At 49.6% G+C, this 12,855-nt stretch overlaps 1 protein-coding gene across 4 annotated transcripts in view; it reads right to left on the bottom strand.

Annotated features, from left to right (window-relative positions):
- Positions 1 to 1,321: 1,321 nt before the first annotated feature.
- The window catches only part of NKTR (natural killer cell triggering receptor), a 71,059-nt gene continuing 59,525 nt past the window's right edge, over positions 1,322 to 12,855 (bottom strand). For 3 of the 4 annotated variants that reach the window (XM_058288942.2, XM_071211998.1, XM_071211999.1), the window contains 5 exons: positions 9,345 to 12,230; positions 7,004 to 7,099; positions 6,307 to 6,363; positions 5,358 to 5,462; positions 1,322 to 4,138 (listed from right to left, as the gene is read on the bottom strand). In XM_058288942.2, the coding sequence (XP_058144925.1) occupies positions 4,051 to 4,138; positions 5,358 to 5,462; positions 6,307 to 6,363; positions 7,004 to 7,099; positions 9,345 to 12,230 (3,232 nt within the window). In that variant the 3' untranslated portion in view covers positions 1,322 to 4,050. The remainder of the gene's footprint in view (positions 4,139 to 5,357; positions 5,463 to 6,306; positions 6,364 to 7,003; positions 7,100 to 9,344; positions 12,231 to 12,855) is intronic. The other variant, XM_058288943.2, reaches the window with a different exon arrangement.

Genomic DNA, 12,855 nt, shown 5'->3' with positions numbered 1-12,855 from the left:
TGTCTCTTTGCTGCATCATCTCGTTGCATCAGCTTGCTGTCTTGCAGATGCACCAGGGAACCAAACCTGGGACCTCCCGTGTGGTAGGCAGGTGCCTAACTGCTCGAGCCACATCCGCTTCCCCAGGGCCTTGGCATTGAGGCCTTCCTGGTAGCTCCCGGGCCCCCAACACTTGGCCCTCTCACTAGAGACGAGTCTCCACAGGCCCCCTCCCCTCTCGGGGTGAGGCCCGGGACCTATGCTGGTTCTAGAAGGCCTTTAATCCTCACCTTTGTCCTGGGAGGGAGGACCCCCGACACCCGTTTTTCCCATGAGGAGCTGAGCCACAGAAAAGACCAGTCCATCTCCGCCTCCCCAGCCAGGAGGGGGCAGGCCTTGAACCGCCACGCTCGAGGGCGGTTACACGAGAGGTCCTGTTTCTTCAGAGGAAGTCGAGCCCCACGGGAAGCCCCGAGGCCAGCCCCGAGGCCAGCAGGCATCCTCCTGGAGCTCCTGGGGAATCTGGCCTGGGGAGGCGGGGCTCTGGCTGGCCTGGGGCGGCCGCGTGGCCCAGGCCCTCCGGGGCCGTCTCCAGGCCGCAGTGCGGCTGCACCCTCGCCCAGCCTCAGAAGCTCAGGCGGGCGACCGCGGCCTGACCGTTCCAGGTGGGCTCCCCAGCAGACTGTGGCACCCGTCCTCCAGGTCTGGGCTCTTGAGGGAAGGGCTTGTCCTGATTCTTTTCCTATTGAATGCTCGGCTAAGTCAAAACAGCCCAGAACAAAGCGCCTGGCATTTTTTTCTCCCAGTACTGCCCCCACTGATCAAGAGTATCACTATGGGAAACTCAGGAGAGTTCCCCAGCAGCAGAGAGGCTCTGCATTTTCTTTACATTTAAAAGTAACACGTCCAGATTTCACAGCTTTCGGGAATTGCCCAACTTGGGGGCTTGCTGTCTTACTGTGGTAGGTTATGCTGTATCCAGTATGAAAGTACAAATTCCTTTGAATTCTGAGAAGACAAGAGTTAACTGTACTTGCTCTGCAAATTCTTATGCAGACGCTAAAAGCACCTCCGTGCCTGCCTTCCCCGGAGCGCCTGCCGGTGACCCGCGAAGGGACCCGTGGCCCGCGGAGGGACCCGTGGCTGCGGGCAGCTTACACAGTCAGGCCGACGGCTGCCCTGCTCAGCACTGACGTCCATTTGTATTCTGTATGCAAGTCACCTGGGCTGGAGGACGACAGGTGCATCGCTGCCTGGAGCACTTTCCTGCCCCCGCCCGGCGCTTGGCGGGGGGGGGGGGGGGGGGGGACGACACAGGAAACGAGACATGCAGACTCCCACATAGACTAAGTATATATTTTAATTTCTACAAGGTCCCCCTTTCAAGTTGGAGGGAAATTTAATCGAAATGTATACAAATTAGACATTGTCAATATGTACAAAAGTATTTTCTACAGTTTTGAACACTACCAACTATCGTATTTCATTTGCAGTAAACAGGACATTATAAAAACAGCCCAATAATGCATTTTCTATTAAGAAACAGAATACACAACATAATTCCATTTTTTTCAAAAATAACTTCAAAATACAGATTATCCCCTTTAGGAAGAAAAGCTATTTCTGGAGCTCACGTCAGTAAACAGACAAGTTGAACGCTTTATAGGTGAGGGCTGCCCCTTCCATGGAGAAAATAAATGGGGGGAGGGGAGAGCACCTTTTGAGGATAAAATTCCACCCACAGCTGAGACGGCAAAGCTAAGTTACTGCCTGTGGTTGGCAGAATTCTAGAAGTGCCCACCCCACCTGCTGCTCCACAGTGTAACCCCCAGAATCTGTGACGAGGAGGCATCCCGCTCCTGTGATCACACTGACATAGGGCACAGCTGACCTTGGAATGGGCAGTTATCTGGGTGGGCTTGATCTAACCACGTGACCCGTACAGCAGAAGAGGAGGGCTTGACAGGCGGCGGCCAGCTTGGAAACGGAGAGGGCCACACCAGAAGAAACGCAGGGGCCAGAGGGCGCCGAGGAGCACCGGGCTGACAGCAGGCAGGGACGGGACCTCGGCCTGGAGGTGCAGGCGGCTAACTTCTGCCAAAACCCTGACGGAGCTTGGCCACTGGCCTGTCCTTAGAGCCCCCACAAGGACCGCTGCCCGGCCCGCCCTGGACGTCAGCTGTGAGCGCCTGCGCAGCGCCTCCAGCCGCCCACGCAGACTCGGCCCACAGGAATGGGTGCCTTTAAACCACTAGTTTGGGATAATCTGTTAGGACGTGGCAACAGAAAACGAATACATTTGCCCAAGGATGACTTTTCTTAACCTAATTACATCTAGCAGTTTCTGTTTGGATGCTGACTGAATTTTCTTCCCCACTGAGTATTGTTAAAGTGACATTCTGCCTTGTGGGTTACTTCTGAAAACCCCTGGTGTCTATCACAAAGTTTTCTATTCAACAGCAAGTACTGTTTGTTTGATTCAAGTCCTGTTTTATAATGCACTATCAATTTGGCAAACTGACCTCCCAGCCCCGTTTACGCAGCCTCTTACGAGTGGGGCTTTGCTACACCCAGGCCAGCTCTCCCTCCAGCCACGGCCAGCAGAGCCCTCCACCTGAGGACGCTTTCCCACTTCCCAAACCCACCAGGTAAGGCCTGGGATAGGATGGCACAGACTCTCCATCAAACATCCAATATGAATTTCTTCTGTGTACCTGGATTAAACTGGCACTGTGGTGATTAAGTACACTTGGGGGTAAAAATCAAACTAAAGATTAAAAAAACATACCAATTTTTACAGCTCAAATTAATTTTGGAGGAACCACGTGAAGTCTTGAAAATGTGTAATTTCTGTCGCCCTGTGCCCTCACCCCTGCCTGGTGTCCTGGCTTACGCATGTCAGGCCAGGCGTCACGAGGGCAGCACGGGTCATGGTGGGAGCAGGAAAAGCAAAGCCATGCTTGGCCAGCCAGCCACACTGCACATGCCCTCGCTGGAGAGCCCTGCAGACGTCTCCAGGACAGAGGCACCGGGATGTCGGGATTGGCGCTGAAGCCTGCTCCTCGACCCGCTGTTCCAGAGGCACGCATGTCAGCTACGTGCAGCAGGCTGTGGCGGTCACTCAACCTCTGTGCCAATCCTGCCTGCTCCAGGGGACCCTGGTCCACCTCTGTGCTTGGGAGAAGCCCCCCAAAAATTCAAAGTGACAACTCAGAGGGAACCATTTTCGGTGCCAATGAATTTAAAAAATTTTTTTACTTTTCTTTCCTGTGGTGTCTAATGTATGGTATATACGAACAATGCTTAAACAGGCACCAAAAGGTACCAAGCACCAAAGCATGAACTGGAATAGAATTGCAGAATCTCAACTTCTGATACGAGTTATTAAAAAGCACATAAAACATTAAGTCCTTAGGGACAGTGCAGGTACAGAGTTAAGGCTGGTTTATTCTCCTTAACGTTGCCTGCTGGCCTGAGGGCTGTATTGAGCTGACCACTTTCCTGATCCTCTAAGGCAGCCCAGAGGCAGGGAGCAGGTCAAGTGCCCTGCAGCCACTGCCTTATGCGCCTGGTGCCACTGGCCTCAGTTCTGGGCTCTTAGCTTTTAGGAACATGTATGTACAAGACTGTGTAATGTGTATATAAATATTTGGCCACTTTTAACAGTTCTTCACAGTTCTATGCTTGGCAGTATATATGCTAAAACCTGAAAAGCAGGCAAAACGAATCTGGATTCTTAGGAATACATGAAATAGACAGAAACAGTCTATCTAAAATAATAGTCCAAATTATCCTTTGATAAATTCATGATTTCTTGATTCAAGAAAATGAAAATCGTTTCCATAGTTGGCTAATGTAAAATGTGGCACAGGTATGTCTTTCTAGAAGACATACCTGTGTATTTTAAAGGTTGTTGCACACATTAATGAACAAAGAACAAGTAAGTCTCAACCCTTGAAATTCAACTCTACTGAAATAGAACAAAAGACTGCCTTAGGTTTCTTAAACTTTTAAGTCACCAGATATTTACAAATAAGATATAATTAGTATATATATAAAAAAAAGATATTTTCAACTATATCTGCTGCTCTCGCTGGGGCTCCGGTGATGAGAGTAACTTCGGTCACTTTCGCTGTCAGAGCCGTAAGATCTACAACTCCTGCACAAAAAACAGAAAACAAATACACAAAAACCTCTTAACTGTCAATCCTTTAGATTCCTCTTGGAGCTTCTTTTTTGATATCAGTGGTTTGAAAACACTGTCAATGTGGCATAGCACAGTGGGTGGACAAAGGGGAAAACTGCTGACTTTAGACTTTTCAAAGATGCTTTAAATGACAACTGGTAGTATCAAAGTTAAGATAAAACAAAGAAATACCACAACTTAAGAATGATCTGGAAACTATTCATGCAAATGAGCAAGTTAACCTGGTCATGGTCATCATCATTTAGTCTGAAAAGTACTCACTGAGAGCCAGTCACTATGCCAGGCACTGGGACCAAAGAAAGCAGATGAACTACAGCCCCTTGACAAGCGGGTGAGGTAAACGATTGCCCCGGGAGGAACAACGGCTGCTCAGCAGCAGACAGGAGCGGCCACACTCCGGGATTAGCAGTCAGGAAGGCTTCCCAGAGGCGGCGGGTCAAAATGGAGACTGACAGGTCAGGTGGAAACTGGCCATTTCAAGGGGCAGGAGGAGAGCTGGTGGCGTGGGCATCTTGTGTCTCCAGGCAGAAAAAACAGGTTCCAGCACATCAAGGCGGGAAGCCCGCAGGTGGAGGCCCGCGTGTGCTGCTGGGGAGCCTGGACAGGAGCCGAGGGCCGCTCAGGCAGTGCGTGTCCAGCTTACGCTGACATTTTACAAGGCTCACCGCAGCTGCAGTGGCTGGGGAGGGCAAAACCAGAAGCCAGTGGGAGACGTTACAAAAATCACTGGAAAGACTTCTGTGGTTCTCGTCATATTTATACATACAACTGACAAGACATAAACTCCAGTCCTGCCTCCAAAGCATCTGATTGTGACATTTTATACCATTTTAAAATTTAAAACATTGACAAACTGCTCTGCTATTTTTACCAACCAGCCCCATTTAAGGAAGTGGGCCGTGGTTTGGTGGCCATCTGTCTTTACTCCTTCCAAAAGAAATGCTTGTCCAAGGATACATGAATATTTAAAAATCCATTTTAGATTCAAACATTAACAATAACCAACAAACATGTACCCAGCAGCTCTTAATACAAAGGCCACTTTAAGTAGCTCTGTGCACTGCTGAAATACAGGAAGAGAAAGAAGTATTTCTGTCCTCAGAAGGTTGCACTTTCTCTTCCACCAGCAAGTCCCCACAGTAACATGCAGTGGTCTGAAGGAGACACCCACCTGGACCGCCGACTGTAACTCCTGCCTCGGTGGTAACTGTCACTCCTCTGGCTTCTACTTCGACTCCGACTCCTGCTGTAGTAGCTGTCGTAAGTGTAGGACCTGCTTTAACAGCAACAACAAACGCTAAGATTTCCCAGGCAAATACTCATCTATCCCACTGCTTTGTAGTTTTAGGACATGGGCACTATATACTGTGTGAGAACACATTTCTATAACAAATATTGTGAAAACATTTAACAAGTGCTCCAAATTAGATTATTGGTATTAAACAGGGAAATGCTTATTTCTGCACTGAAAAATTAACACTGAATTAACTTGAGGCTGGTGGATCTTAGTAGGCAAATATCTTTAATAAACACCTGCCATTACAATTTGACATGGTCACTTTTGACACTTGAGTACAAGGGGCTGACAATAAAAATTGTCAAAAAGACCACATTTGGGAAACAGAGTTGGCCCAGTGGTTAGGGCGTCCGTCTACCACATGGGAGGTCTGCGGTTCAAACCCCGGGCCTCCTTGACCCGTGTGGAGCTGGCCCATGCGCAGTGCTGATGCGCGCAAGGAGTGCCACGCCACGCAGGGGTGTCCCCCGCGTAGGGGAGCCCCACGTGCAAGGAGTGCACCCCGTAAGGAGAGCCACCCAGCAAGAAAGAAAGTGCAGCCTGCCCAGGAATGACGCCACGCACACTTCCCGTGCCGCTGACGACAACAGAAGCAGACAAAGAAACAAGATGCAGCAAATAGACACAGAGAACAGACAACCGGGGGAGGGGTGGAATTAAATAAATAATCTTTAAAAAAAAAGAAAAAGACCACATTTAGCTGGGGTATGGTTTCATAAGACATATATACACATTCAAGTTCTTCAATAAAACAACACATGGATTAGGGGTGCTCAAACAAGGCCGGCCACTCTGCCCCGCAGGCGGCTGCCGAGCCCCGTACCTGGACCGACTGTGGGCACCGTACGAACTGCTCCTGGATCGGCTCCTGCTGGACGTCCTGCGATTAATCACAAGCAAGACCGTCATCGTGTGGTGCAGGGCAAGGCAGGTTACACCCCACATCTAGACAGGTATCTGCCCACCAGGGGGAACACACTGTGAAATCCAGCTCTAGTTATTTTTCATACTGGATTTTTAAAAAAAGCATATTGGATTTCCTAAGAAAGGTGAAGTCTTGCACATTCTTTTGTGAGGTGCACATAAAGGAAGTCACTGGGGAGGCTCTGATCTGGGTGGGGAAGGAGAACAGGTCTGGACAGCCTGGCCACTTAGAAGCAAAGTGAGGCTGCCGTGGTGGACAGCACGTCAGAGGCCAAAGGAGGCAAGAAGCGGGGAGAACTAGAGAGCTCTAAGCTCTTCCTATCCCAGTCTCTAACCCAAGTCCAGAGGTGACTGGAGATGTGAACTCAGTGCAGGAAGATCCCAGGGATGGGGTTTTAAATCCCTCTGCTGTTTCTCTGCTCCGCTCCAGGAAGACCCCGTGCTGGGCACAGCCGGCAGGAGTGCCGCGGCTCGGTGGCAGCAGGCCAGCCTGGGACCTGCAGAGCCCCGCCAGGCCCCCCCATTCTGCTCTGCCTGCGCAGCCCCGAGAGGCACACGAGCCGGAGGCCACTCTGAGGGCCAGGTCACCAGCTCACCTATGGCTTTTGTAACTGCGGTAGGAACTGCTCCGGCTCCTCGTGCGCCCTCTGCTGTACCATCCTCTGCTCCGACTTCTTGAGTAGCTCCTTGATCTACATTAAAGAGTGGGAAAAGCACCACTAACTCCCAGTGCCCCTCGCAGGAACCACTGGGGGGAGGGAAGGCAAGCCCAAAGGAGGAGGGGTCTTGAAAGGTCTTGTGAACTCCTCACAGTGGTACGACAGTGGCAGCTAATGGCACAATCCAGAAACAACCAGAGCTTCAACAGGATGGAATGCACTAGAGAAACCAGGAAAGACTGGTACAGGCATGTTCAGAGAAGATCGTCCGTAGTAACAAAAAAGGAAATAATCCCAATCTCCATGAACAGAAAAATGGATTAAGAAAAGATGGAAGCATAGACATATAACACAATATTCTAAAATAAAATAATTCATGAATTACAGCTGCCTGTATCAGCAGAGCTATAACTCGGGAACATAATGCTGGGTGAAAAAAGCAAGTGCAGAGGGAAAGGACATCTCTGTGTAGCAGGGTTTTATTTTCAGGAAGTCAGAAAACATGCAAGAGCAGACTTGTGTAGAAATACTTGTGGTAAAACTATAAAGAAAAACAATGAAATTAAAATTCAAAATTTAGAATAATGGTAGGAAAGAGGAGACAAAGTAGGCTGGCGTTGGAAAGGGCTATATCAGGAAGGTTAACGCTTATTTTTGAAGCTAGATGACAGGTACATGAGCATCCATTATATCATTTTTATACCTTACTCATTTGTTTTATGTTTATACCTATTGACTATTTAATCAAACAAGCAAGCAAAAACCTTAAGTAGCAGAATCCTGCCAGCTTCCCCAGACATCCAGCCCTTCTCCCCGTAGGCTACACCCGCCATCCAGAGGTAGCCTGGGACAGGCGGCCCACGTCAGGTCCCCACAGGTCCTGCTCACTACACCTGGGTGTGCTGGAGGACGTGATCTGCACAAGAACGACTGCCCTATGCTCCAAGGCCCTAACTGTGCTCGGCAGTCAAAGAGCAGACCCTGGGAGGCGGCTGGCCGGAGAGCGACGGCCTGGGGGGAGTCAGGCCCAGGGGGTGCCCAGGCTCGGCCATCTCGGGCTACTTCCCACGAGCTGCAGAGCCTGGAACAAGTTCCGGGCCTTTCTATGCCGCACGCTCTCCATTTTTAAGATGAAATATCACCCCTCCCAAGGCCAGAGGGAAGGGGCACGAGTGAGGAGCTGCCTGGCATCACCACAGTGCCGCGCGGTGTGGAAGGGGACAGGGCAGCCTGCCTGCAGACAGAAGCAGCTCTGCAGGCACCCCTAGACACCCCCAGGAGTGTGAGCCCAGGCAGCAAGGCCTGCTGGGAGCCAGAGCAGAAGGGGGGGAGCCCAGAGAGAACAGTGGTCTGAGAGGGGTGAGGAGAGCCGGCAGAGGCTTCCAGAGGGGGCCTGAGGGTGGACCCGAGAACCAGCACTGGTTTAGTGAGCCAGGGAGGGGAGGCACGGCAGCCGGCCAGCAAGCGACCCAAGTACAGGGGAGACAGTGTCTACAGGTGCACGTGCCATGTCCTTTACTAAAAAAATCCAGGGGGAGCTCAAGGGAAGAAAAAGACTGAGGGGTAATTAGAAAAGAAAAGAGTGGTCAAAGATTCTGCCTGTAAATTTTCAGTTCAAATGATGAAAATCCAGCCCCATATAATAAGGGATGTAAGTAACTAAGAGACTGTGAGGTAAGACTATGAAATATTTACAAGGAAAAGACAAGACTACAACCACTCACAAACTTCCTATTGCCATCCCGATTCTAGGCTTGCAGTGTTTAATTCTCATTCTCCGCACTGTCCAGTCTACGCTGCGGACAAGGGTAAGACACAGTGGGAGACTGGCCCGCCCCCACCTCAAGGTGATTATTTCCACCCTATGTGTTCCCCCAAATGAGATCCTCACCTGGGGGCCGCCCTGGGCGGGGACTGGGCCTCTCCAGCCTCCCCTTCCACACGTGTAAACCGGAGGGTCAGCTGCTGACCTCCGGGTCACTCTACGCTGAAGTTCAGGATTCTCTCTGGCAGCATCTCTGCCAGGTGCGAGAGCGGCTGCCCGCCGTTAAAGACGGAGCACTCCCACCTGCCGTGGCCGCGTGCACCCAACCAGGGAGCGCCCAAGGGCAGCTGCGGTCTCTCAGAGCCCACGCTTCCTCCCCGGAGGCCCCGCTCCCTGTCCTGGATCTGCTCTCCAGGTCGCAGAGCACACGCTGTCTCTTTATTCCCTTTCAGAGATCTGGAAATAGCGATCTTGTCCCTAACTCTGGCGTTAGGGAAAGAGAACACTGCTCACCGATAAGACGACGTGGAGCTTCGCGAGTGGCTTCTCGAGTGGCTGGAGGAGACAGACCTCGTCCTGTGTCTGGACTTGGTCTCAGACTTGCTCCGAGACCTGCTTGGGCTCCTGGACTGGCTGGCAGCGTCCCGACTGGGTGTCTGCTCCTCGCTTGAGCTCTCCCGGTTTCTGGGCCTCCGGTTTAAACGTGCCGTCTTTCTTACTTCGTCAAAGAGAGACCCAGGGCGAACTTTATTTTTGCTTTTAATTTCTATTCTCAAGCCTTGGGGCTTCACCTCAGGCACAGTGGTCAACGCTTTGGCCTCCACGGCGCTAGACGTGCCAGCAGCAGGCGCTGCCAGGTGCCCCACTCCCTGCAGGGGCTTCCACTTGTTATCCACGAGGCTGACAGGGCTCTTCTCGGCTGCCTCCTTCGGAGCGGCACTGTCTCCAGCACCGGCCGAGATGGCGGAACTGCTATCCTGGTGCCCCGCTCCACTCATTGCTCTGCTTTCAGAGCTGCCACTCTCCTGCTTCACGACCTCTGCCTCAGGATGTTCCGTCTGTGCATCCCGTGTTTGGACAGTGCCTGTCTCTGGCGTGTCAAACCTGGAATTTCCTGGAGAGGAAGCCTCCTCTACCCTTGCTGGGGAACTCCTATCAGGAGTACAAATTTCCATATTGTCGTCTGTTTGAAGCACATCCTCCGCTCCGCTTGGGACACTCTCTTCAATATGCAGAACATTTTGGGGAAAACTGACTATATTTTCCTCAGTATTTAAAATTGTGGGAGAAATGCTGCTCTTATCACCATCTTTAGTAAGCACATCAAGATCTGATGAAATAGACACCGCGTTATGTTTACCTGAAAGGCTGCCATCTTCACAGGACTTCTCTGTTTTTGGAATATCTTCTTTTATGGTTTCATTGTTTTCAGAAACTTTTTTCTCTTTTGACTCCTGAGCAACTTGCTTCTCATTAATCTCTTCCTCCTCCTCCTCACCAAATTCCAGTGGAGGCTGCCAGTGAAAGGCCTGCTTACGTTTTGGAGCCTTGGGCTTTTTGTCTTTTTTCCCTTTCAATTTCTCTTTCACTTTTTTGGTACGTTCCCTTTTCAGATTTTCCTGTGACCCCTGTGTGTGCTTCTGTGGCTTTCCTCTGTTGTTTTCTGAACTGGAAAAGGACCCCTCGGAACCCGAAGCCGACAGCCGCCGTTTGCTTGGTTTCCAGGCCCCACTGCCATGAAGCAGGGAAGGATCTGCCGAGGACTTTGTTGTGGGTTTGGCTTTGATGTCAATTTCACCAAACTCTGATTCAGAATCTGATGTGGCCTCACCTTCTTCCTTATCAGAAGACAAACGGGAATCACTTTTACTGTTTTTGGTTACATCCCGTTCTGAATTTGACTCAGAGTCCCATTTGCTCCCAGCATAATTCTTCCTTTTGGGCTTATTGCCATTTCTAAAGCGATCAGAAAGATTCTCTTTCAAAGACCTTTTTTTTGAACGAAGGCATTGCCGTTCCGTCTTGGATTTCTCTTCCTCTCTGTTTTTCTCTTGTTTATTATTAGTTATTTCTATTTGGACCTGCTTCTCTTTTTCCAGGGCTGACTGTGTAATTTGAACACTTGACTGTTCACTGTCTGAAGAATAATCCAAAGACGACCTGCTTTCACTATACTTTCTCTGACATGAAGACTTGCGTCTGCCTTTGACATACTTATTGCGCCGTGTCTTTTCAGAGCTGCTTCTCTGCCTTTTATCTGAAGTGTTATGGTTCTTCCCAGTGGATCTAAATTTCCTCTTGGTGCATCTCCCATCATCACTGCTCACAGAAGAGTATGAGGACGATGGACTACACTGTGACTGATCACTGTATTTATTTCGCGAACGAGGCCTAGAGGATGGAGACCTAGACCGCGAACGTGAGCTGGCCAGGCTGTGTGACCTCGTGTAGGATCTGGAGTAAGACCTACTAGATCTGCTCCTTGACCGTGGTGAACTTTCTGAACTTCTATCACTATATTTTGAATAAGCACTCCGATCACTTTCTGAATTTTTTTGTCTTTTATGGTAGGATGATGAGCTACTGGTCTCTTTAATACTTGCTAAACTGTAAGTGCTCGGGGTGGGCAGCAGATGGGTTGCTCTGGCTTTCATTTCCTGAATCCGCTCATAAGAGGGCTTCCAGGGCTTCTGTCCAGGCTTCCACCTCGAAGGTGGGGGACTGTCGCTCAGCGGTATTACAGGAATATTTTCTGCCACCACTGGTTGTACTACTATGTTTTCATTTTGTGGCACTGTTGCTCTTAAAGGTTCTGTTTTAACCGGTTTATTTTCACTTAACTGAGAGATGGTTCTTCTGGGTGATTTTGAGGCTGCCCTTTGATGCTCCGACTTGGAACTAGATTTGGACTTTGATCTACTTCGAGAATGCGATGAGGATTTTGATGCAGTCCTTGATCTTGAGCTGCCCCTCGAATAAGACCGCGAGTGAGATTTCGATCGGTATGAGTCTCTGCTGGAATGGCCTGAAGAGCTCTGGTCATCCTTATCAGATTTAGACCAGTCCCTCTTTGAGGAGTGACGAGATGATAACGAGGAAGAATGAGATCGCCTTTCTCTATCGCAAGAGGATTTCATTCGTCTCATGGAAGATTTTGAGGATTCTACATCAGATGGCACGAGAACCCTTCTTTTCTTAGCCTGTTTGTGTCTTCTGCAATGTTTCTGCTTTTTAGCTTTCTTTTTATGCTTGAGCTTTTTCTCTTTTCTGTGTTTTTTATGGTGACTGTCGGAGTGTCTTGCTGTACTAACATCTGAATAATAGCCATTGTAGGACCATGACCTGGATCTCTGGGACAAGCTTCTCTCATCCCATCGGCTAGAAGAGGGGTCACTTAACCTGTGAAAAAGGAAAAAACATGCAATTATTATTATTCTTTTAGGTGTTAAACCTGGGATCCTGTGTGTAGGAAGCCAGCGCTCAAACGCTGAGTCACATCGGCTCCCCAGCATGCCATTATTGTAAAGCACGTTTTCTGTGCCTTGAAATTCAGAAACGCCTGCTGTCAACGCAAAAGCAGGGGAGTCTGCTGAGCAGCAAAGCACAGACCCCACCAGCAGCTGAAGCACAAACAGGGAGGATGAATCAATGGCAACAGGCCTGCCTTGCCCTTCTAAGCTCAGAGGCACTAACAAAAGGGTTATTTTCAAAGCCAGAAGGGGTTTTCAAGTTTGGTAGAAAAATATTTTTCAAATTCAAACCAAAATCAAACCAACTAATGGTAAAAGCACTGCTGACACATGCTGACACACTGAGTTCTGGTCTGAGATCCACTCCCAACCTCCTCCCCTCCAGGAACAATTTTTCAGGGAGAGTCAAATCAAGTTCCCAAACAACTGTGCTGATTCCCTACAGGTACAAGTCACTGCCCAAAATCCAAGAGAATCCTCTTTCTCTTAAAAGGATATATGATTGCCTCACAAAGGCAAGCAAGACTTTTTACTATAGAAATTGAGGGAAAAGT

The sequence above is a fragment of the Dasypus novemcinctus genome, chromosome 26, assembly GCF_030445035.2.
Source record: "Dasypus novemcinctus isolate mDasNov1 chromosome 26, mDasNov1.1.hap2, whole genome shotgun sequence".
Classification (NCBI taxonomy): domain Eukaryota; kingdom Metazoa; phylum Chordata; class Mammalia; order Cingulata; family Dasypodidae; genus Dasypus; species Dasypus novemcinctus.
This window is presented reverse-complemented; position numbering and strand designations above follow the sequence as displayed.